Source organism: Heliconius melpomene, chromosome 10 (genome assembly GCF_056956725.1).
Source record: "Heliconius melpomene rosina isolate 202511_hmr_F chromosome 10, ASM5695672v1, whole genome shotgun sequence".
Lineage (NCBI taxonomy): Eukaryota > Metazoa > Arthropoda > Insecta > Lepidoptera > Nymphalidae > Heliconius > Heliconius melpomene.
This window is the reverse complement of record NC_140398.1, coordinates 15,456,930-15,484,851: the sequence shown is the minus strand read 5'-3', so window position 1 is coordinate 15,484,851 and position 27,922 is coordinate 15,456,930. Positions and strand designations below refer to the sequence as shown.

Here is a 27,922-nt window from a genome sequence, read left to right as displayed (position 1 = left end):
TATTTAGTTTAATTAATTTTTAAAATTAATTATAATATGTCATTCATCAAGTTTATTATTTTATATATTTATTAATATCGCTAGCTTAACTCTAACAAAAAGTAGACAACCTGTAGGTCTGATTTGATGGCTTATGACATTTCATAAAAGATCATTCTTAGCGATAATGTCATTGGTGTTTTGAAATATCTAGACGTCACAAAAAAGAAAGATTAATTTATTATTCCATTCTCTTGTTGAAGGCTAATTATAAAAATTGAACAAAAATTAATATTTTATTAGTTTTGATAGGCTATCTATGTTTTAAATGGTAAATTAAAAGATAATCTTCATTTCACACTTTACAACCCAATGTATATTTTTCATTTCGTTCAAATATGGAAAATTCAATTTCAAAACTTTAAACAGACAAGAAAATGTATCTACGACTTTAAATTATACGGCTTAGCGATCTTTTTAAGCCAAATTAGAAAAGTATTTCATTAAAAATGTATTTACAACCATTATTTTCTACTTTATAAATAAAAAATATTGTTGTGTGCATGTATAGCAGACATTAAAATTTTATTTATTCGAGTGGGAATCGAACGCACAACCTGTCGCTTTTACAGTCACATGCTTATGCCTCTGCACCACGACTGACCACTAAGTCATCAGCTACAATTAACAAGAACCAAAAGTTCTTTTCAAAGCAGGACAAGTATTTCAAAGTACAAACTGGAGCAAGAGCGTATAACTTGTTCCAAAGTCAATTGCATTAGAAACACAAATAACAAGTTCATTACATTAATTCCGAAATAAATCACGACAGGTACAATAATAATAAATTAGGCGGCAATAAAATGTAGGTTAAGCGCGGTTCGTGGTCTAATTGTGGGGTCTTTTGTGAATATTTAAAAAATGTGAGAACCGCGTAATTTGGTGGAACAAGATTTATTATGAGACCGCCATTACTACTGCTTAAGTTATTTAAGTAAAAATTGATAGTTCCTCGAAAATATTTAATTTTTCCGTCTTAGCTTAGAAAATATATATATTTGTTGCATCTTTTTGAAGGGCACTCTGCTTCGCGTAACTTAATAATTCAAAAGTTGATTTTATCCAGGATCCACATTAAGTTTATTTTATACTATAATATATTAAATTTTATTTAAAAAAAAACAGTATAAACCTTGAACTTCAAGATTTATACAATACTAAAATTAATTTTAAATCCTATGTAGGTATATCGCCTTAAAAAAATTGGCTTCAAAATCATTAAATAATATATATAATCGTTGTTAAATTTCAAGTTTAAATAATAATAACAGCACAGATCACCTAATAAAAAGGTCAAGCTTCTCACAGAGACCTCGGTAAAACTGTAATATTTATTTACTCATATATTAGTATCAATTAGCTGTTTATTGCATTTCGAAACGAATGAAACTAATTTATCGAAGTCATATTAAAGTAAATTACGTGTTTTAGAATATTAAAGTGTCACACTAATGACCCGATGACGCAAGAACATTAAGTATATTTATAAAACAATAAAATTAGGTACATGTCGTAATAGATAATGACGTATATAAAAATATAATTTCTACTGATCCTCACTCTCGCGAGGCCCTTCCTGGACTGACTAGACATCCACCAGTTGACCCCTTGTGGAACGAACGTTAGATTTTTGTTTTTCTACTTTTGTAAGAATTGGTTTTTATTATTTTCTTGCATTTTCTGCTATTTAATAAATATATGGCTTGTATTGAATTCCGTGTGAATCGAGAACTAAGCCGTTGACTTTTTATAATCAAAGATTTGAACCCACAGCTGCCAAAATCATTTATGTACTTCACAAATGTGCCATGAACATGTCGTATTGTTTGTTAACGTGTTTTATATTTTTTTCTTATTTCGTACCTATTACTATTCCTACTACTATAATATTACAATATTTAACCTAAAGAACTAATTACACTCTCATTATTTGAAATTTTTAAGTAAGAAAATATATTTTCAATATGTGTATGTCTAGCTTTAATGAGTACTTAACTGTTAATATTGCTTTCCATAGTTTATATGGACACATTATTACATTATGTGGCGCCAAATAGCTAAATATTTTATAATAATTATTTATTATCTCGATATCGTCAAGTTTTCAATAAGGAATTCTAGACATTTTCGCTGCACGTAACACGGCAACATTCAAATATGTTAATGACTCACAAGTTGCTAGTTAAATTCCCATACAAGGCAAATAAAAGTATTAACAATTATTATATCATTTTTTTTTTATGTTAAATCCACTTACTGTTTGAGAATACAAAGTCCTATGCGTGTTACTAGAAATTACTAGAAATACTGAAAAAAACAGTTTCTCTGTTTGTCTGTCTGTTTTTTTTAGTAATTTTGTATTCTTCCCCGACATATTTCAACGAAGTGTTACCTGTAACAAAAACAAAAATATTCATTAACAAAATGTCAATACCATATCTAGTAACAGTGTTGCAGTAAGTTTTTATCTGGAACATTGCGAGCAAGTTTCACTTTTTGTTGAGGTCAAGAGCGCTGGTTTTATAAATTGTAACTACATAAAAAAGTATTGAGGCTTTATTTAAATATTATGTTTATAAATTAGTTACATATTAGTGTAAGTATCTATTTTGAAAGACACTTCGATATAAATAGTGCAATTTCGTATAAGAAAATAAAAATAGCAAAAAAATTATTTTAAAGTTTTATATTTAATTCCTTTTCCTTGTGTAATTTAGAGATACATATATTTTAGCTTCACGCTGTATCCCTCATTTTGCAGGGAAAGTATAGGGAACCGAAATCAAATTTTCGAGACATTGCGTGTTAAGTGGGTCAACTCTACGCTGTGCATTCTTTTGTTATTAGAGCGACAAAATTAAAATATTTAATAATTAGTTCCTCTGAGCGGAAATCAAACCCACAACCGTCGCGTTTACAGTCATATGCTGTGCCACTGTTCCACAACGGCTTTTGTAGATATGTTTATTATATATTTAACAATAAAAAAACAACATATACTACCAAATTTTTATAAAAAATTAAAATATATATACACATGTAGCGTGTCATATACTATAGAAATCAAGCTTAATACTGCAATTTACTATTTGTTTACGTAACTTTTTTAAAATTACAATTTACACAATTATCTTTTTTTAATCATTGATTTCATTCTTAACCACCCATTTTCCTTATAAAAACCATTACTATAAAAAATAAGCATTTTATTATTTTGATTGTGAACTAAAAGTTTAACAAACAAAAAAGTATTAAAACGATCGACGCCGATTCGATCGCGTTACCGATTAAGATGTAACAACTGTAAGTGAGCCGCAGTTATGTAATGAATGGACTACTTTTAATTCGGCAAGTACCTACTATTTGACATAGATTTCGTTAAACAATTATTATTAATAATCAGCTTCACGCTGTATCCCGCACACAGCAGGATAGGCAGAGGGAACCTAGTGTTAAAACACTCCGTTTCCCACTTCATGCCGAATTCTGGAGACATTGTGTGTTGAGTGGCAGCACTCAACGCCGCGCTTTGCCTCCACACCAGAGCGAAGAAATGAAAATATAAACATAAATAAATATTTCACTTCCTCGAGTGGGGATTGAACCCACAATCTTCGCATTACAGTCACACCCTTGTGCCGCTGCGCCAAGACGACCTCATATTATTATTTATCATTTAAATAATATTTTGGCCTGGTTTAATTTCGTATCAATGTTTACAGCCTATCAAGTTTATTTCATTTGATATACAGGGTGGAAGAGGCTGCGCTTCTTTAATTGAAACTGCATATAGGGTAAAAAATTTCAAACTCGAAGCTAAAGAAATTAATCAAGATGCCTCAACAGTTTGGACGTAGGATTTTTTTTTCATTTCACGATTTTTCTCCATACCTGTATTTCGTGTGACGCACACATACACATACTACTACAAAAATACTACTAAGCGTTGCCAAACTTCTACTTTTCATTCGTCAAAACAAAACCGAACGAGAAAGAACGATATCTCGCGTTCTTTTTCACGCAATTACCTATTTATTATAAATCTAAATAACGTTCAAACCTCTTATTAAAATTGTTTAACAAAATCCTACTTTAAGTCAATTTATTATATCACCTTTATTATGAAATTATTTAGAAATACTGCATGGTTATTGAACCACCCACAAAGTTATATTCAAAATTTTTAACACAAAATGATATTGAACTACGATAGATAGGTACTTACATTTAACATTAGTTTTACATCGTCGTTGTCGCATTCTCCTTTTACTACCACTAATATTTACATCATAAGTAATATTAAAAACTCAACATTTGTTTGAAATGTCTTAAAAAAATGTATGTTTTGATAGTACACTCAAATACTGACACAATAGTTTCACATTTGAGAAAAATACTCAGTAATCACATCATCACAATCACGAAACATTCATCACGATTTTAGAAATCCGATTAATGATAAAATTAATATTAAACAACATCCAAATAATTTAAAACACTTAATAATTATTCAACGTATAAAGTCGAACAAAATAATGTAAATACAACAGAACTTAGCCGTTCCGCGGCTAAGTTCTGTTCTCACACAGATAATTAAAAACATTGTAATAGTTGCCATTAACTAAAATACTTATCGAATATACTATTAAATTTTTTATTAAGATTTTCATTATTATTTATATTTGTATGATTATTTTGATAGAAAATCGTATAAAAATTAAATATTAAACGAGTTTTATAATGTTACACGAGGACCTGCGAAAACTCAATACGAAATAAATTAATATTTAGTAATTATTTGTAAATAGTATTGATCATTTTATTAATTATTTTAATATCAAATCATGCGTAAAAAGTATAATCTACATTTATTATGAATTATAGTGTTATATTGCACAATCAATCAATATTAAAAATGAATTTTGTTATCTGTACAAAGACACCCCGCTCACGCCGCACCGATTACCGGGGATTCCCATAGAATCGGTGCGGCGCGTACATTCTGCGCAATAGTAGTTGGGTCGGACTATAGCTGAATGCTATTTACTAAACCATATAAATACAACGGGTTATGGGCCCAGACCACGTCGTAACAATAATAAAGAAGATTGCATCAATCGTAGAAAAATAGAAATACTGGCGAGATTAAAACAACGTTACTTCACGCGACGCTTCGGCGTTGGTATTGAAATTTGGAGGTTAAGTTGCCGGGAAGGAATAAAAAAGAAAAACAAGCAAAATAAACAATCACAATGGAAAGGAAACAGCACAGTAATAAAACTGGAAGGAGTAAAAAATTGGAATGCTTGGAAGTTCCAAACCATAATACTACTACGGGGGGAAATTGTGTCATCATCATCTGCATTTATTGTAAAAAGAAATGCTACAATTAAAAGAAATATTAAATGTTTCAAGTGTAATAATATGGGTCATTATCGAGCTGAATGTAATGTGGACAGAAAATGTAATATTTATTGTTAAAAAAAGTGAAAAAAATGCTATTATTGTAATAATTTTGTAAACATGTTAAAAATGAGTGTTAGTTTAAAACGGGAACATAAAAAATGTGTTTGTAGTGCAACAAAAGTAAAATTAAAAACCTAATAGAAATAATTCAATAAAAGTGTGTGTAAAGTGTATTCCTAAGTGTTGCGTTAATTTAACATCAGCTCGCCGCCGTTGCCTACGTACCTACGCTAGTTGCTGCGACTCGATTTCTTGAATGAAGCGTGTGCGACGTTGCCGCGCCGACAGGTAAGTGTGTGAGTGATAATATAACACTTTACAAATGGCGTTTTTATTTAAAACGATTATTTTATTATTTATTTTGTTTGAAAAAATAACTTTTTCATTTTTGGGAATTATTTTTTTTCTGAATTATATTAGGCTTTTATAGAGTAGTTAAAACTGTGGTTTCATTTAAAGTGGTGCCGTCAATTCCACCCTGTATATTGCAATTCGAATAAGATTAAATTGCGTTAAAAAGTGAATGTATATTATTTTCATACAAATATTTAATTTAATCTTAATATACTTAAATGTTGAACTATTTAATTTGTATTTTATTCGTGTAATGTCGCATTTCGTTAGGATCATTATATAATATATACTATATATAAACATTAAAGCTTCACGCTTTTTTGTCGCATAACCCATCGTAAAGACATTTAGTTCTTCGTTTTTCATTGATATTTGTAAGGGGAAACTTATCGAAACAGAAAAACGAAAATATTTTTTCCAAGTGAGAGTCAAACCCGCAGTCATCCCCCTATTACGGTCAAGCAGCTCTCCCATTGAGCTACAGTGGCATAGATTCTTAATATTTAAATCTTAATATATATTTTTTCTATTAACCCAATTGTTTTCCATTATCGAGATTGAAACGTTTTTTCCATATAATTGCGGCTACCTGAGTCAATAATGACACTCTTGTTTATATTACTTTAGTAGAAATTGCGTAACGTGAAAACGATTTAGTACAGTTACAGTTCTATTGTGATATTAGAAAATAATTACTGTGTTGTAATTCAATGGTCAATGGAAGTTAAACAAGGAAGTGCTAGTTGAATGTTGATAGAAATCTAAAAGTACTGTTTAAAATTATTTATTTGATATTATATTTATAGAAAAGCTTCGATAGAAGTTTTTTTTTATCAAGAATTATATATTTATAATTCTATACAATGTGAATAATAATGCATATACATTAAATAATAATAAAATTAATATTTTGGCATCATCGTATATTGATGTTAGTGAACGTTTAATTTCATGCTAATTTATTAATAAAATATTTAAAATATTTACATTATATAAAATTTATTGAAAAGATAAAGATGTTCTATATCTTATTTCGCAAAAAAATGTTTTCGTTGGCAATGACATTTAGACGAACGAATTCTTGTCATATGTGCAAATGGATAATTCTTTTCTGCGTTTTATATTTAGATTTATTAATTTATGTATATATCAAAAATAAGGGTCACGGTTAAATTTGACTTTTTGAAGCATAAATTTAACTAATAATTGAACTTACGGTAATCTATCTGCCTGCGACTTTATCTGCGTGAGAACACTTTTTTAGCTTTTTAACTGAATGCAATAAAACAAATTCTAAATGTTAGGGAAGTTTACCAAAATATAATAGTTAAAATTACAATTTATACAATTTAATTGATAAAAGCGTATTTGAGATAAACGTGCACAAAAAAATAAAAACTCTATTTTTGTCCCCATTAATGGATTTTCTCAAATATCTTTCATGAACAAACAGCGATCAGTTATATTTTAATATAATTATGTATAGTAGATATATAAGAACTATCAACAACAATGTATATATGTGTGCTTTCGCAACATTCGTGCAGCCTCAGCGTAACTTGTTGGCTAACTTTAATTCATAATATAGATAGCGGCCCTAAAAAATAGTTCGCATCAGCAATTATAATACCACTTTTAATTATATAGAGTGAATTCCGTTATTATTTAATTTTAAACATTGTTTACTTAATACTTAATTGAATTAGGCTTACATAATAATTATGTTCTTCCTATTAAGAAAATATTATATTAAGTAATATACATATATCTTGCTATATAAATACTACGAATGAAGAGACATTTAAATTGCCATTAGCGTCTATTACTTATATGTATACGAGAATCAAGTCCAATGCAAAATAACGAAATCGTCTTAAGCTGCCAAAATAATTGTCTTATATAATCTGTTTTCACTAACATGACACATCTGTCAAGCCGTTTCAAGATGGCCGAAAACAATAGCCTCTGGCGGGAAGAACGAGAAGTTAATATTTTAATTAATCAAGTTCTCATTTGATTATTACATGAGCGGATGTGAAGCTTTTGGACTTATAACAATGCATACGTATAAGGTATGTATTATCTAATTACATACATTCTTTAAAATAAGATATGACTTAAATATCTATCTTAAATAATATAATCAATTAATTATAAAATGTTTTAAAAAGGTTAAACTACATATTAAAGAATTTTCTCCTTATCCTCGTCATGCTGACAGGAGCAGATTTATTTAAAGAAAATTTTATATTATCATGAAAACCTTTGAAGTTAACGGAATCTTACAAGAGGATATTGCAAATTAGGATAAATTAATAATTAAAATAAACGATTTATTAAGGCATAAGCTTGTAATTGTAAACGGAACAAATTTTGAGTTCGTTTCTCGGCACTCGAGTGCCGAGGCAAAGCGCGGCGTTGAGTTCCTAGCTACAAGCGGGATAGAGCGTGTAAAAAAATTTAAACAAAAACCCAAAAAAACGCTATTTTATATTATCTATTTACTTTACCACCAAAGTAAAAAAAACACATATATAAGACAGTATTGTTAGTTTATAGCACAACTGTAATAGGCAGTACCACTCAATCAATGCCGTCAGAGTACGCTTTAACTACTGCTGATTATTACCGCACATAATTCAACTGTGGGTTGGAAGGAAACTCTATTATGCATATAGAAATTGCTAGATTAATTTGCTAGCCTCGCCCGTATCCTGTTTTCCATGTTCGCTTATTTAATATATTTTAATAATATACATATTTTAATAAAATCAAAATGTAAATGCTTATAAAATTAGTATTTTCAAATTTGGTCATTAACTATAAAATTTCTATTTTTGCTGTTTTTGTACATTGGTATAATAAAACATGTATACAATAAGTTAATTTTAAAATCGTTAAGAGTTTAATTTGACGTCGCTGTGGTGCAGTGGGAGTTAACAGAGAGCGCCTGACTGTATACGAAGTTGTTGTAGGTTTGATCGCCAATCAAGAGAATGTAATATTTTTACTTTCACGCTCTGTTGTCGCGCTTTATCTCAAATTCCCGCAGAAAAGAGACATCTAAAAAATATTGAATTTGGGACAAAAATGATTATAGATTCTATCTAGTAAGCAAAAGAGCCAATTATATGATGATGTTCTAGATATTTACAAGCTAATAAAAAAATAGTTACATTCACTTGTTACTTTGAACATAAGATTTATTTGAACTCGCTTCTCTTAGAATCTGTCCAACTATGCTAACCAATTAATCTATGTTTTTGCCAAATATCCCGTCGATTAAATAAAAGCTATCAATATTTAACTTAAGAAATTAAATTTTGCAAAACGCATAATTTTAACACTGACACCTGTTTAAATGCGACCAAAACACGTAACTTATTTAATAGCGTTTCGAAAAACCCTTTTATGAGGGCAAAAATGCACTAAACCTTAAAATATCACATTATATTCAAGGTCCCATCAAAATGGAAAGTAATGGACCGAAGCCACTTTCGATGGCTCTCATTTATTCGGAATAAAACATACTTAGCGGGTCAGAAGCGAGTTCGTCAAACTGGATATCCACATTTTAAAAATACTTATATTTGTTTACGAAATTCTGCTAAACTTAGCCTAACAGGTTGCGAATACAAAATTGATTGACGTTATTTTTTACAAAACTATTCAAATGATTGGGCCATACGATTTATTATTTTTTTACTATCTATTTTAACATGTCAATATATTTCTTAATTCTTATCTATTATTATTTTATAGATTTAACAATCATCAGCCACTGGTGTCGACGATGTTAGAGACATCGTTATCGTTCATGTTCTTTCATAGAAAGTAGACGAGATTACCTGAACTATAAATCTCAATTACATTTATGTAATAAATATCTTAAAGATATTCTGCTTATATTAGAACATAAAGAAATAATACATTTTCCTTTTCTTTTAAATGGAGCTAAAGAGGAATACTATCGTTCTTATGCAATCAGGTCGTACTTGGATAAACTTGATAGTTGTGGATTCAAATCTGACATTTTTGTATTTAAATAAGCTAAGCATTTTCCGTTTGGGTTCTTAAAAAACAGCCTTGCACTAATGTTACATAGGCATGCAATGCGAAACATGCCTTCTCATTAAGATTTCTCTACCTATTCCGTAGTAGGTAATGTAAGCGTGAAGATATAAAAACTTAATATTTTTATAACACGAATATTATCTCGATTCTTGATCCAAGTTATTGCAATCAATTTCAATATTTTTTTAGTTTCGTTTCAACAAAACTCTTTTAATGGATCGCTAAATCAAATAATCTCGAAGGTTTTATAGATTCCATTAAAGTTACAGTTGATTAAATATGAATACATATTTAAAACTGTCATTTTATATTAATAACGTGATATTCACAACAGTGGGTTGCAGATCAGTTGTTAGACAACTCAAGGCCAAGTTATTTACAATATATGTTAGCGTGAAGAATATATGTAAGAAATTGTCGTGACAGATGGATTGAAATTCCTTTTCTTTACAAAGAAAATCTCGTTTAAAATAGAAATTCATATTTTAATATGCTACCTTGGTTAAATTAATAAGTTTAATCCAAGTGAAACCATTGTGACTTTTCTTATTTTTAGCTCACTCTGTACCCCGTGTATGGCATGTTAAGCATAGGGAACCTAATTTTACGACACTCCATTCCCCACTCGTCGATACTCAACACTTAATGTGTCAAAAATTGAGACATTAAGTGTTGAGTTGCGAAACTAAACCCCTCACTTTGTCTTCTCATCAGGGCAAAGAAATGAAAATGAGACTCACGATTGGGAATGTCAACCAATTGTCGAGTTTACTGTTAGATACACACGAGAGCCATTTTTCTTTATTTATTTTTTTCCCCTCTCTCTTTTGGACAGATGGTAAAAACATACATACCACAACTTAATGATTGAATATCTATGTTAATGTACGAGTATATATACGTGCGTGTCTCTGCTATAGACGCCTATTAAATAAGAATGTGGAATGCTTCCGAACTTTTTAATTATGGATATCTAAAATTATTATTATTGTCAATTAAATAGAAAACTGAAATATTTTAAAACGAAGACTATGCCATAATTATAATATTCTATCTTCATACAAAAATTTCCATTTTAAAAACAATTAATTGGGTCATAATCAAGAGTATATAGGCTTTTAGGAATTATAGATAAATAAAATAAATAATAATACATTCCAATATAAATAATAATAATAATAATAATATAAATAATAATTCATTCCAATACTTCAGAGATCATATCTTTTATATTTCTAATTATATAAAGTATCTATAATAATTATTTAGCTAATTTATAGTGCAGGTGTGCGATATTAACGGAAGCTATGAGCGGTGCGTGTATATTGCATGCTTTTCAAACACGCAATACTGAGTGAATGTACTGAGTTCAGCTATCAGTGATATATGTATTGACAAAAAATTATATGTCTAGTAATATTTTAAAACAAATTATGATTATAATGGCATTCATTAATATCTTTTTTCTTCTAGGTAGTATATATAACAATTTTGTTTTGAAATTTTTGTAATTTAAAATATAAACATGATTGTTATCTTATTTCACATATTTCTTTTCCCCACATAAACACCAATGATATTTTTAAGTACAACTCGTGCTGATTACTAATCTCCAGAATCTTATTAGCTTTAGTGATTTATTTATTTGTATTAAAATTCTAAATGAACCTGAGTACGTTTTATTATTCAATTTTATTTGGGTCCCTTATTCAGAACTGACGTGATTTAAAAGGGATGGGGTAAATAACCTTAGCATGGGTTTCTACCTGCGTTCTAATTTAACCCTTAGCTCAGTTAGTATGTAGATGACATCATACCTACATATACATGGAAAGTAAAATTTTATTTTTAGATAGAACATTACTGAAAAATCGTTAACAATAACAGTAGAATTCACTATAAAGAATAACTAGTGAATACATTTTGTTTAGTGTGTTTTTAACTTTCAACTAAAAACACTTAATGTTTATAAGAAGATAAATACAAGATTTACTTTCTAAATTATAGGTATAACTTCGTACCCTTATCGTAATAATGTGATTTCTTGACATTTTATTTAAAATATATACGTATATTTTTTTTACAATTTATTGTATATTTTATTAACCTTTTATTTGCATTTGTGACGTATTTTTTCCGATTTACATACAAATTTGTTTGTATGAATGTAAAAAATTACGATTTCTCATACACCCTTAGTTCTTACAAAAAACAAAGGACCAATTAAGTTAGAAGCATAACTCAGCTCTCATGCATTGTAGCTTATTTCCCGCGGTAAGGAAGAGGCAATAATTATGGCACAATCTGTTTTACCAATGGCTGTCGGAAGGAAAACAATGAGATATTTTCCTATGAAATTTCCGTATTTCATTCATTCAAAATGGCGGAAATTTTTATTTTATTTTTACATAATATTGGTTAGGTAATATTGAAGATCATTACTTTAATTGTAAAGAAAATTATATACATGCCAATACTTGTTTGCTTAATCAAGTTTTTTTTTTCAATGTAATAACGTGAATCGTCATTATATAAGTTAAGTATACTTTTGTTTCTTTTATATAATCAAAATGTTAATTGATCGTCATTAAAGATTTCTAAGAGAATATGATAATTTTAATAGCTATTTGATTTTACAAAATTTTTTATTTTAAGTAATACTTACAATTTCGTAAATTTTTCATATGCCTACTTATAAATGTGAAAACTTCAAGATACCTATGACAAAAGTACCTATATAATAAGAAATCGTTGTGGCGCAGCGGCACATACGACTGTAAAACTATGACTCTAGGTTCGATTCTAATTTATAAGAATGAATTATTTTTATTTTCTCGTTCTGGTAACAAAACAAAGAATACGCATTGATTTCCGCCACTCTATACATTACAAGTAATTGGGGAATAAAGTGTCTTAACGCTAGGTTTCCTCTACCTACGCTGCTAAGTATAAGACCACACGTATCAATGAAGATTTTTAAAATATTTTTTATACAACTCTTCTGATACTGTTGGTAGGTAAACGTCTGGATATTAATATGATACATAATATGTTAAAAAATTTTTGTACTCTATTCTATGTTCTGGAACATACAATAATTGTCTCTACACAAATATATTTTTATAAGCAAATTTTTATGAATGAAATGTATTTTTTCGAGTTCTGAATTCATTGTCTGTTATATAAGATTAGACCAAAAATCTAGTAAAGATTTAATTTTGATCTTTAATTTTTATAATTACATGTTATGAAATAATAAACAATCTCAATTAGCATACTATTTAACGGTGTTGAGCTCATGACATTTTAATGTACCAACGAATCTGCCGCGAATAGTTTAAGCGTATAATTAATGACTCTTGCCAAAATTACACAATATTTAATATTGCAGATATTATGAGATTTTTTATGTCTTCAGATTTGTTTAGACTTTCAATTATTTTGAGGGAATTGAAAATAATTTATTTTCCCAAAATAGAAATCAAGACAATGTTTGTACCATTACGCTTAAGTCAGATGCAGTCTTATTGCGTCATTGGTCGTCCTCTAGGTATGGTAGAGTAAGGTAGATTTAAATATTAGCTTTATGGATTAGATCCTCAAATGCTTAAATTATCTTCCATTCAATTTTTGTACTAAATTTCTAATTATAAAACAATATTTTTAAATAATTACAGTATTTAATTATTCCTAATTTAGTAATTAACATTATACAATTGCAGGATGCATTAAGTTTTACTAAAATATAACATATTGGCAATTTTATTACCCCTTTTTTAAGAATTTGCAGCAATTACTATTTCCAGTTCCGAATAATAAATTCGATAACTGTCGAATAATCAGTATCGATAGTGTTCTTGAAGACTACATATATGTGCTATCATATAAAGTAAAATTGACCTGAATTTACAAAATGATACCTTAAAAACACGTACCTTTATTAATCCCTAGAAATCGTTATAAACAAACAACATATAAGGTTAGAATGCACGTTCTATAGACGCCTTGAAGGTACTGCGAAGGTCTTAATCATTATCGCCTCATTTGACATGAGCTATAGGGCCATCTTCGTAAATACTATATATATACTTAATTAAATAACACTATTATATATAGACTTACACGGAATATTATATATCTATATGTGAATTATAGAAAAAGCTTTGATATCCATATTTTAATTTTCAAGCAACCATTTGTTCACCATGTTTGTGTTTAATGAAACAAAAGTCAAATAAGACCAGGATGTGCTTATTTGGCTAGTTATTTATCCTAATTGGATATACTGATTATATAGCGTTATAGAGCAAACATTTTAAGTTTAATTTACATATTAGTGTTAAAGAATATGTAAATTCATTAAGCAAAGTTTTTTTTATTTGAAAAGTGTTTTTAAATTTATAACTATATTTTCTCAATGTTTACAATATATTTAATTATTTACTTCAATAATTACATTAACTTATTTTATATTCTTTGAGTTTCCTTAAAAAATTGTTTATGACTGTAAAAGACTAATATTTTATTTTACATAATTAGTATATCATTTTTTTTTTAAAGTTATTTATTTATTTTTAGTAGTATTTAGCACCTATTTATCGAATAAACTACATAAATATATCATGAACATATTGTATGTAAATAGCTCTAACATCATCACTTAACACAAGTGTTACTTGAGGTTGAACTTGTCTCGTGAATTTCACAATTGCTAAGTGCCATCTTTTTTTATAACCTACAAGGTCTTATCGTGTTATATAAGTTAGATCTAAATGACATAATAAAAATAATATTTATTACGTTTAGGGCCGTAAACATAATAATAAACATTATTTTTATAGAGCAGTAAGTTCATACAGTTATAGTTATAGTTCTTAAGTTTAAATTGTGTAATTTCCACTCGTGTAATCTATAGGTATATCGATATCATACTTTACTCTTAAAAGTCTAATATTTACTTGAAATTTAAATTTTCTTTAATACGAGAATCGTAATTAATATTGTATTTTGTAACTAATACTGAATAGCATTTTAACTAAACACGAATATAAATAATTATATGTTCTCAGTAACATTGTGTCATGGGTTAAAACTACTAAAACTGCCAAACATACCAGTGGAAGCAAGTACGATTTGTGAATTATAAATTTAAACAGGTAAGGTCAGCAAAACACTCTTGGTAAATTTTAACATTGTATGAAAATTATTGTTTTCTCTTTATTTTAAAGTTAAATAAATGTTTTTTTTTATACGTGTCATTTAAAATAATATGTTGATTATATTTCACTTGTTTTGTATTATGCTATATACTTAAATCGCATTCAAGAAAATGAAAAGAGAAAAAAACACTGCATTTTCTCCGTTTGACATAGTGTAAGTGCATAGACATTGGAGCTCTTTTCATCGATATCTGGACAGATTTGGAGAACTAAGTCATTTTTTATTTAATTTAAAATAAAATATATTTTTGTCTGTAAACAGTACGAAATAACAACAAGCAGTGTTCGTTGATGATATCACATAAGTAGTTAGCACTTGCACAACCTTGGCCCCTGGATAATCAATAGCCCTGACTCTATACTGGCAGAAATATTCACATACACAATTATTGATTATATGATAATGTTGTTATAATAAAAACTTCATGTTTATCCTTATATAGATTTCTTTAAAACACCTTGGACTTGCATTGAATTAAATTTCATTTTTAAAATCGGAGTACTCGAATAAAGAAAACAAGTATAAATTAAAGTCATCTTTATCTATATCATGTAAAATAAACCATATATTTTTTTATAATAATAGAAGAAACCATAAATTGTTATTTTACCGTTTTATTTCTATTAATCTTCACCTTCTAAGTAATCTTAGAATCAATAAATTAAATAAGATATCCTTATGCTAATATATAAATGTAGAAAATCAGCCATTTTGTAAATGTACATATAATAAATCAATAAAGAAATAACATCACGCGAGGATACGATACGTCAAAGGACACTGACTCTATATTACCGTTATAACACATTAATATCGTTTTTGTATGTAAAAGATATAAATTGTTAATGTTAGGACTTATTTTGAATTGGCAATTTGAAATTCCTTTGGGAAATTTGAATGACCAATAGCAATTAATATTTTTATTTATATGATCATATATTTTTTGCTTTTATTTGTTAAAGAGAAAATTTTCCTTCGCGTAACATTTTTCCGCTATTCACTTTGTAAAAAACATTTATTGTGGTAATATTTTTTTTATTTTGTATATTAATTAAATATTTTTAACATTTATGTATTTAAAAAATCTTAAAATTTAAACTTCTCATTAATTCTTAATACAAGAGCGATGATTGTAAACCTACAATGCCCACATAAGAAAAAACAATTTCTCTGCTTCTCTATTAAAAAGTGAGGCGTTTAATTTTGCCACTCAACACTCAATGCTTTTAATTCTGTAAAAAGACGGAGAACACTAAGTTTCCTTCTGCTCTACTATATACGAGATAAAACGTGAAACTAAAACAAAATTCTTAGTAAACATGCAAAAAAATCAAATAATTTTATAATCATCGCGAACTCTTCGCATATACACGAAAAATTGACACATTTCCCATCACATAAACGATAATGTGCTTACGTAACAACTTAATAACGTCGCCGAACGAAGTAATCGCGAAATGATTTAACTATTAACCTTTGCTTGGGAAAATGTCTTGGCACATTGAAGAAGTTTCAAAACAAACGCTTACTAGAATGAACCTACTAAATAAACCTTTATGTGTGGGAACCTCGTATATCCGACACGTACCGCCTTCCTGATGCATTGTGTATTACCTAAAACGAGAAAAAAAGCAAGAATTAGACAATGAACCATAAAAAAGTTAAATAATAAATCCCATTTTATGTTCGAAATGCTCTTATTTCTTCTGTTATGGAATTTGAAAAACAAAGCATCGTTTTAACGTAATAATAATATTTTTTAACCTCATTGTATGTATACTAATTATCGTCGTATATAAAGAAAAATACTTCAGATAATAGATATTATAACAAATTATATTTTATATTTACGATATTCATATAATATCTATATTTTTTATATAAATATATTATTTTATGAGTAAAAAAACTTTTTTGCACTGCAAGAAATAAAAGTGATAGCAAAAATCTATTCTCGTCTTTCATATTAGAAATTTCACTTTAGTTTGCTTCTAAACCAATCATTTCAAAACCGCAGCTACCAACCGCAGTGTCGTGGGAACTCCACTAAGCAAACATTGTCGGTAAATTATGTATACGAGTATAATAAACTAAACTACTTCATATACGAGAGGAAAATATCATTATTATTAAATATATATTAATATATATGTATATTTCATAAAATAGGTAGATATATATTATAATATGTAGAAATATTTTGTGGACAAAATTAAATATTTCATGAAAATTCAACAAAATTAGTAACAAATTGTTTCAATCAATAGACCAACTATACTAAAATTAACAGCCAATTCGCAAATCCTCGTTGAGAGTTGAGAAGATCACAACATAACATCGTGAGATCGCAAAACAAAAGAATCAGTATGGCAACATCTAATTGATTACTCACTTTCTGTAGACCAGTTTTTATGCAATACACATATGTACATACATTTGTTCAATATGCTTCAATTTCATATACTTGCATAGTACGCCCGATGAGTTGTGGCAGCCCTAAGTTGTTTTTTCTTAAATTTTGAAGTGAATAACGCAGAAAGCCTAACTCCAGAGTGGCCACAACTCGTTGACCGAACTTACCGCACTACTTTTTTTATAAAAATATATGTTATATAAAGTTAGACACTAAATAGCTCTAAGATCACGTAACTATTTAATTTATTAGACATTACATAGAACAATAATAGAGTATTATTTTCTTTAATGCCTTAGTATTACGTGAATATGTAACAGTGTTTGAAACTAGGCTGGTAGTAAAGTTGCAATAAAATAATATACTGATTTACTATTATAAATATGTTAGTAAGTACTAATACCGCCGCCGTTTTGGTATTTGAAAATGTTTGTACGGTTCTGGTTGTAATTATAGGCCTAACATGGAGATGATATAAAACAGAGTGATATGCTACTATATTTGTCAACTAATCCACAAATTGTAAGATGCTTAAAAATACTAAAAGTATAGGTTAAAATTTTGTGATTTGATCGGCATCGATTAAAAGAAAGCTTTGCCCTGAATTCTGATGGTAAGAATTTATAAACAAATTCAATATATCGATCTCTCCAAATATATTATTTTTAACAACTTTAGTTAACTAATGTAATGTATTAAATTTTAGCAACATATTTTAACTTTCATTATTGTTTTGTTTTGAAGGAATTTTAAAACATAACAACAAACCAATCAAGGGCGTTGATACAAAATAACCAACTACCGTTATTTTACTTCATTACTCATATTTTTAAGAAAACCGGATCTTTATTATAATAATAATTTCGAAAACACAAATAAACGATATTTAAATTAGTTTATAAACTTGATATAGTAAACGAACGAGTTTTATAAGAATTCGTTGAAAGCCTTTACTTTTTGTTTAGAGGTTATCTTCTATCGTTGCCTAATCCTACACTAGACGTATAAGGCCGGAAGGTTCTTGCAAGGTTGACATAATTGTACCGGAAATTTGATTCCGCCCTAAATATGTTCAAAACAAGTTTCGTGGTCGTGCATAGATTATTATAATAGAAAGAATAAATCATATTATATTTTTTTAGATTCCCACTGTATCCAGCACATAGCATAGTAGGCAGAGGGAACCTGGGAACCTAGTATAAGACACTCCGTTCCCCTTAAGATATCTCTGTTCACCAGGTTCCGCATTATTGTCGAGGCATTGCACAACTATAATGAAATTAATTCAATTTCTCATATTTGTCATATTAATTTGATATTATTAAAACAACTGAAATGAAAAAGTTAAGTAAACTTTTTACGCTATACAATTGTTTATATAGAAGTAAAAAACATTTAATAATAAATATGCTAATAGATTCACACCTAAGTGATCGATATATAAACACTGGCCAGTACCAAACATTTAACAAGTTTGTTATTATATGCGAAGTCAGCGAGAAATCGTGTTTCGCCAACATTTCGTATGAGTCGGAGAAATGTACTTTCGCACTAACATTACGCAACCGCTGTCATCTGATTATTACAAGATTTAACTAATTTATTGTATTTGTTCCGTAATACGTGTAAAACAAACAAGTAAATATAGTTATTTTCGATTTCATAATTTTAAAAGCGTCTGATAACGGTTGTGGGTTCGATTTCCGCCGGGTAGAATGAATTATTTTCATTTTCCCGCAGCGATACCGCACCCTTTCCCGCCAAAAGTCATAGCCATCACTCACACAATATCTTGAAAATTAAGAACTTGTTTCCTTATGAGAGATCGCATAGCGACATTATTATTATTAATTGCTTTAAATGCTACTTGCCTTTAGAAACGATAAACGATTAACAATCTGTAGATTGGGAACAATTTAACATAATTAAAACTATTACTGCTAATATTATAAAAAATAATGTAAGTTTTAGGTTAACGTCAGATTTTACTAATATCCGCTTTCAATTAAAATTGTCGAAACCGCACTGATACTTATATAGTACATAAAATGTGTAAAAAAACTTCAGTAAATCTCTTTCTCTTCATTATATTTATTCATACAAATTGACGGAATTGTAATTTAATTTCCAAACCTTTCAATATTGTGCCGATTCATAGTTTCGCGGTTACTTGCACTAGTATGTTATTACCTAATTTGAATACAGAAAAGAAAGTCGAAATTCGATAGAAATTGGAGTTACCGTAACCATAACGTTCAATTTTTGTTATGCAATAAATGCATGGTAATATAGAATTAAGTTATTACAAAAAAGTGACAAATATTTATTTTAAGAAATTACTATCATATTTTAAATAAAAGTTAAATTTATATTTATTTTACGAGATGTAGATATTTTTGAAATTAACATTAGAAGCGTTATCATCTCCAAAATGTACACAAAATTAACAGGAAAGGATAAAGATAGTTGCGTGTATCATCATCGATCATTATACAAATTTCGATCCTTCTAAATAGTCTGCTGTTTATAGACTAAATTGCAAGATTTCTTTTTCTAATAAAGGCTATACTTTTCTAAATTCTCTCTTTATGCTGTAAACAAAGTAGACATAGAGAACCTAATCTCTCTACATTCCGCCCTAAGACTCGGTAAACTTCTGCAGATATCAACAATGCGTGTTGTATGGCCAGTTCATTGATTCAAGCGAGGATCGAACCCACAACCATCACATTCACAGTTACTATAAATTTTTTTAGCTCGTACATAATACTTGTAAAAACTTTAAACGGTTATGTTTATTAGAAATATATAAGTATCATATAAACAGTTATATTCGTATAACAAAGAAATTGTATCGTACACTTATCAACCTGTCTCGCGATGCACAAACGAGAGCTCACGCACATACAGTAATTGCACATTAGTGTACACCCTACCTGCATGTGTGTGCAATGTGCATGTGTGTGTCGACCGTTTTCACTTGCCAGCAAACTGGAAGTGTTAGAGATATTTCACGTCGATTTTATCCGTAAAAAACGTTTTCTTGAGAGGGAAACACTTCTTTTTTCCATAATTTACTAGTTACATTTCATTTTAATACGCTTTCCTTTTTATTTATTACGTTGTAGGTAATCGTTTTATGATTATTACTCTAAATACTTATATTTTAATTTTCACATAACCCCCGCAACTGGCTGACTGAGGAAATTTATTTGGAATGTAAACATTTAACTCAAATTGGAATCGAACCCAAATTCAATGGATCTACAAATACACTCACGCTTTCCATTGCCGTAACAGCACAATAATTAGTATTATTATTCAAATATAATGTAAACAAAATTCTACAGAATGTTCAAAAGAAAGGTACAACTTAAAACAATAACCTCCAATTTCGCATGTGAAGTAAAAGCCAGCTATAACAGCCATGACCAGATTAATTGCCTCGTGACATAACGCCAATGCTTAATGAGCGAACCTTGCTTACAATGTCTAAAGAAAGTCAAACATGCGACGACCGCGAAAGTTACTTAAAAACAAATATTAAAACATTTTAGGCCATTTGAGGCCAATCGCTTCGCTGGGGACAAGGTGTGAATGTAAACGCGAGGCAATGCCACCAGAATTCGGAGGAAAGTGGGGAACGGAGTGTCTTAGCACTAGGTTCCCTCTGCTTACCCAGCTGTTAGCGGGATACAGCGTGAAGTTGATTATTTAAATATTTTAGCATCCCAGAAATTCACTATGTTATATGCTATTAAGCTTTGAACTTATGGCGTTATGGTAAGTTCGGAGCAGTATCTGTAATTTGCTATAGAAATGTAAGCTTACACGCATTGCCTTTCCCTATTCTTAGCACGTATTAACCCTCACCTTCATTATTCGATCTCCTCTCTCTAGCTAATATTTATTCTAACGTAATACCTTAACATCGGTATAATAATTAGTGCATCACCATTTAAATTGAACACGTTCTGTTAAGCGTTGGGTAAACAAAATTCCTAACATTGCCGTCTATGTTATATTGGATTTTAACAGACTGTTTCAACAGCGAATGAGAAATTGACTTTCGTGTATAATCTTCATGTTGATTTATAATCGTGATATCGCATATAGTAATTATAAAATTCAAATTTACTTGAACCGTGTAATAAATAAGTTAATAACGTCGAATATTTCAATATATTATTAATGCTGTTATACCCTATGCACATAGCATGAACGGAGGTAGGCGGTACCTAGTGTTAAGACACTCGGTTCCCCATTTTCCGCCGAATTCTGGAGGCATTTGTGTTAAGTGGCGGAACTCAACACCGCACTTTACATCAACGCATCCAGAGCGAAGTTTAAATAAATATTTTAATTCCTCGAGTGACGATCTAACCCATAGCCAGTCGCGTTTACAATCACACACTTGTCCCCTGTACCAAAACTAGCCTTATACAATAGTAATTTTAATTTAAATTTACTTCAATCGTTTTTAAATAGTAAGTAAGGCAATAACATGAAATCTTTCAATATATTATTTGCAAACCTCATCGTTATCGGTTTAGAGATAACGCAAATTCCCCAAACAACCTCCATAAGGAAAAATGGAGCCTAATTTAAATAAACCATGTGTTTTCAAATCGATTGCTCATAAGTCACGGTGTTAAGAAATCCTTTCTCAATAATGTCGAAAAGAGTCCCAAAGCTACAAGACCATAAATTTCGATCAATACTCGAAATAACAGACTCGCCCACATTATTATTAACCTTGTGAAGGAAATTAGCTAATATGCAGATTTGAACAATTGTGTAAACTTTGACCTATTATATAAGAAAAATTAGACATATCGCATATATTATAAATGTGCAATAATTACTACAACATAGATACGCCTAGTTTAGTAAATGCTGAGCCGCTGACGTCATTGAAGAACCTAGTGTATAGACACTCTATTCCCCACTTTCCGCCGAATCTCAAGTGAAGAAATAGAAATATAAATTGAAATTAATATTTCAAGTAAAGTACCGTTAAATAATAAACATTTTTTTGCTAAAATTTGTACATTTAAAACAAACGTCGTGTTGATTAATATTTATTTAGCTTGTACGTGTTTTTTTACATAATATAATTAATTATATGAAAAAGTTTAGCGTTTATTAAAAATATTATTATTATAAAAACTATTGTACAAACTATATTTATTCCCTATTTATTATTAAATAGTTAATATCTTTAAATATTTCAATGCCTTGCCGCTCTTATTTGCATTAACGATCGATCTAACAAATATTAATATCCCAATTAGTTTAAGCATGGATTAAATAACCTCATAATATTTTATTACTAATAACATGTTTTTTTGTATTTAGTTCTAAAAATGACCATTTTTTCGTTTTAAATAATTATTTTTACTAAAATTTTCAGAAATTATATAAAATTTTATATCTTACAATATTTAGCAATTTAAGAGAGTTCAAGGCGCAAAAAATAATCAATCTCCAAACGATTCACTCAAAAACAGCAGCTTCTTTAAAAAATAACATTTATAGTCACGTAAAAGCAATTGTCATTCACAACCGATGTTTCTTAACAATTAATAATGATGACTTTACTTAAGTAGCCTTCTAGCAACGAGTTAAATTAAATACCCGTATATAAAAAATATAACAAGTGAACAAATTTGAATAATCGCAAGACGTTCTTTCAGCGGAAATTTCATAACTCGTCTATAAAATTGGGATCGAAGTTTTTTCTCGTATCTGGTGGATTCCACGATTGGTTTCGTCACAAAAACCCAGTTGTCTTATTCCTAGTCTAGACTCGCTAGAAACGGACAAAACACTTGGACGCGATCGGAATTACTAACGCTGTTTGTGAAACGAAGAAGCCTTGGCCGACATTGTCTATTGTGGTTCTGTACAATCGTTTAAACTGACACGCGTTTGTGTTTTTATATTTAAATTAGTTAATAATGAAGGTATAATATACGTGAAATATGTATGTATGGCCAATTGACCTTTGCCATTAGCCTAGAAAATTTCTGAAAATAAAAAGCAACATAGTATATATATTTCTGGATACTGTATATACTTAGTACTGTTATAAAGCTACAGAGTTTATTTCGTTTATTATTCTCAGGAGCGACTGGTTCGAGTTGAAAAAATATTTTTAAGTTAGGTAGTTCATATCGATCGAGATCGAGGAAAGCTCTAGGGAATATTATACAAAATTAATCGCTAATATAAAATAAAGGATTCTTAAGTATTTTCATTTGAAAATCCCTAGGTTCACCGAAAAACTGATGAAAAAAATCAATAGTTTTTATACATATATAGATATACAGTTATACCAAACTAGACTTAATTTATCTTGTAATAAGAAAACGTTACCCTTTCACCTTTAACACAGTAATCAAACTAAAACTAAAGAAAGTGATAGCTCGACTCCGATCAAACCTGCACTAACCACTACCATGCACTCTATTCTCACTTTTTATATGAACAGAATTCGAAAATTGTTTGCATAACAATACCGAAGCGTGAATAATTCAGGTGTGGAGCAAGCGAGGCTTTGTGGTTTCCGAAAAACACGCGTATCAATTGTACTCGGATATACAAGCATGAAGTGTTGCAGAATGTTATATAGAATAGAATACAAAAGTAGGTAAATAACCGTTTGACAGCAAATATTTTATTCTTAGGTAATGTGAAGCTGTTCCGTCGAGATACAGTGGTTATATACTTCATTTAACTTAACGTGATGATTGTAGAATCGTATTCAATTATTTTAATATTATCATTTCCTATTGTTACGTTGTTTATTACCCAAAATAATAATTTTTCGACGAAATTACAATGCGAGAGTTGAAATGCAATGCGGAACTCAACGCCGCCGTTCCCCTCGACACGAGAGCGATAAATTGCAACTATTAAATATTTAATTTCCTCGAGTGGAAACCCCTATACTATACTTTACACACTTTCATATTATATGTAAAATTCTACATATGTATATACATAAATGTAAACTTGAGCGCGAAGATGAAACCAATGACCTCTACATTTGAATATATCCAACGTGATTCACGCTTTACGAATTTTAAAGCATCAATAAAATTAATTAAAGAATTCACTTAAAAAAAGCATCTCAGATTGGTTTTTTTTTTCAGTCACATTTCTTGGGGAATAACTCATCGCCCACGTTTTGTCTTATTAACAAACGACGAAAGTGAAAATAATCTACGGGATTTTTCGTATAATTCGATTTTTTCGAATAATTCGGGAAATAATTTAACGGGAAAATTCCCGTTAAAAAGATGTTGTGCCGGTACGCTATGACTGCCAAATGGTTATATTAAAATAGTAAAAAAATCTTATATTTTTTACAGTATTGTTATTAATAATGTTGTTAAAGAAATATTAAAGATAAATCTATTAATCAAAAAGTAGATACAGATCCATACATTTGGCGTACGCACAATTTATAGTGGCGGTAGCGGCGCACGCGCATAACATTACGTAACACTGATTACAATTACTGAACGCTTGCAACAGTACAATTAAATATTTCTCAATAGTTTTACTAATCAGCTGCTTGTGAAAATTAACAAAATATATTAAAATAAAATAATATGAAATATCGGTAACTATTATAATTTTAAGTCTGTTTTTTTTTTATCTAAACCATATACAGATGTTAATAAAAAAAAAGAAATATGCATAAAATTATCCCCTATATAATATAGATTTCAAGCCTTTTACGTGAACAATGTTATTGTAAAAGCATATAATAGTATAATAGTTGCGGATACATCGAAAATGAAAGTAAGCTCGATTGGAATTGTATGTGCTCTGAATAAATTCAATGCTATAAAACTCTACATTGTAATTTACAAAAGAGATTACGTAAACCTTCTAATGTAAAACAATAATATATCAGGTAATTAAAATATAAATCTATTTATTTTTAATTATATTTTTGGTTAAACTTGGTAAAATTATGTACTCGTATATATAAAATTGGTGTTTAACATACCAAATATTTGACATACACTTTAGATTCGTTTACATAAAAATTCTAGGAACACAAAATCCCAATAAGTTGATCTGTTAACGGATATTAATATACCTTAGTTGTAATTCATGGTAAAATCAGCAAAAGGAAAATCTTGAATAAATTCAAGGATAGTATTGCTTAATTTTTAAATGATACACACAGACATTTATACTGTTTTCTATATAAAAGTCTAGGTCATATAATAAAAGAATTATATAACTTAAATAAAAAGCTAGATAAACGGTAATGTATTTTTTGTATTTATTATTCATTAACTTAAATATTCAAAAGCAAGAATATTTTAACTGCAAGCGCGAGTGACGCAAGAGTTGGAAGAAAGTTCCGTTTCATTATATTATATTAATGTGACTTTGAACTTTTCAACTTTTTTTTTGCTTAGTATTAAGATATCTAAAATATTATTTTCTATTTTTATTTACAAATTTTATTTATTTAATATTTTATATTTATTCATAGTTTATTTTCTTATTTTTAGATTAAGCATTTTCTAATACAAAAATTAATAATTTATGCAAATTTTATAAATATAATTTCATTTTCTAGTATCATATATCATAAACATGCGCCAAAAAAAATACAATATTGAATGTAAAAATAGATAAACATAATTATGAAATGTTTTTTAATACCTGAATTGAATTGATTAACAAATAATTACCACAAATTATTATGCGACAATTAACTACGACAATAAAAAATATAACTTCCCTACATAATTTTTTTTAGTGACAATTTGAAACGCATCGCAAAAATTCCACCTGCATTGATATCAGTGAACAGAAAGCAGGAAACTCACGTGTCACTCAATATACTAGAGCATATGATAACGTTAAAGCTTATTTAGACTACAAATAAAATATATTTTTGATTTTTTTTATTTACTGCAAAAAAGCTAAATAAAAAAAAATATAAATAAAACGTAAAAATATACAAATAATATTTAAATAATAATTAATATTAATAATACCTGCAATAACAGCTAGTGCGAATAGCACGGTCGCGTTGAGGGACTTCATCTTAATTCACTGACACGACACTGCACTACACTTCACCACCGACGCATACCGCGACTCGACGCGCGGAGGTACAGCGCGCTAGTGATTCCGATAGCTGGCTACGAGCGAGCACGTAGTGGGGGCTAGGGGGGCTAGGCGGGCTAGGGCTCCAAATGTCAGGGATGTAGGGAGAATTCAGACTCTACAATTCTTACTTTGTACTGGCGTCATAAAGCCAATGACGCTCGTGAACGTATTTACAGATAAGTATAACAAAAGTATAGTTCGAGGTTTCGTTGGTTGCGAAATGTCTGTTGTGTATTTCTTTATGTTATAAATATGTTTTTTTTGCGTATATTGAAATAGTAAAATAATTTTAGAATGTAGGATTAAGCTGTATATTTAACTATTAATATAACTTTACGGTCTCTGAACTTTAATTTTATCTACAGAAAATTATGATAGATAAAATTGTAAACTCTGCCTTTCATAATATGACTTCGTAGAAATAATAGAGCTCTTTCTTTATATTTATAGCAATAAATGTACTAAAATATTATTCTTTAATGTGTACTATAATTACATTTAATAGTTATTAATAGCTTAATTTCAAAACTTAATTGAGATCTAAATATTTTTGTTTACAAAACGTGATTTTATATTTCATGTAAATTTTTGAACTTATTTGAATTTAATATAATAATATAATAGAAGTATTTTAATTTAATATTTTTTATTGTAAATGCAGCTCCAGTATCTCGTTGAAGTCTTTTGCTCTACAGTGTAGTACCTCGCGTCGTTTTGTGTTACACGTATGACAATATAACTACGAAATCATTCTTAGTGAATATAAATTTATTATGAGTAGAGAAAATCTCATTAGCTAGAAATAGTTACAAGACACTCTAATTTCTGCTTTTCACACAAATTCTAGCCATTTCGCAATAGGTAAGTCGTGAGAGAAAGACCTCAACGTTGCACTTCGTTTTCGTTTTTGATTAGAGAGACGTAATTAATTTCTACGAGTGGTGGAACTCACAACCAACGCCTATACAATCAGACATTATTCCACTGCGCTACAACAACAATATATAAAATGACAAAATACAATTAATAATTATCTTCTACAAAAAGAAAATCACATCATGTTTAATGGGTTCAAAATATTAGTATTTTAAAGTTATCTATACACCTCATATTTAAAGTTATAAGCAGTATTAACGAATGGATAGATACGTTGTATAGACAGATATATTATATATATTTTTAATTTTAAGTAAACAATAAAATAATATA

The 27,922-nt window shown here is 28.8% G+C and overlaps 1 protein-coding gene and 1 long non-coding RNA gene across 5 annotated transcripts in view; both read right to left on the bottom strand.

The window, feature by feature from the left end:
• The window catches only part of LOC146535904 (uncharacterized), a 37,706-nt gene extending 35,149 nt beyond the window's left edge, over nt 1-2,557 (bottom strand). The window contains exon 1 of the long non-coding RNA XR_014878378.1: nt 2,297-2,557. This is a non-coding gene — a long non-coding RNA (uncharacterized LOC146535904). The remainder of the gene's footprint in view (nt 1-2,296) is intronic.
• LOC146535903 (uncharacterized) overlaps nt 1-26,752 on the bottom strand; it is an 89,136-nt gene extending 62,384 nt beyond the window's left edge. For 3 of the 4 annotated variants that reach the window (XM_085190911.1, XM_085190913.1, XM_085190912.1), the window contains exon 1: nt 26,599-26,752. In XM_085190911.1, the coding sequence (XP_085047037.1) occupies nt 26,599-26,647 (49 nt within the window). In that variant the 5' untranslated portion in view covers nt 26,648-26,752. The remainder of the gene's footprint in view (nt 1-26,598) is intronic. The other variant, XM_085190914.1, reaches the window with a different exon arrangement.
• Between the last annotated feature and the right edge of the window lie 1,170 nt (nt 26,753-27,922).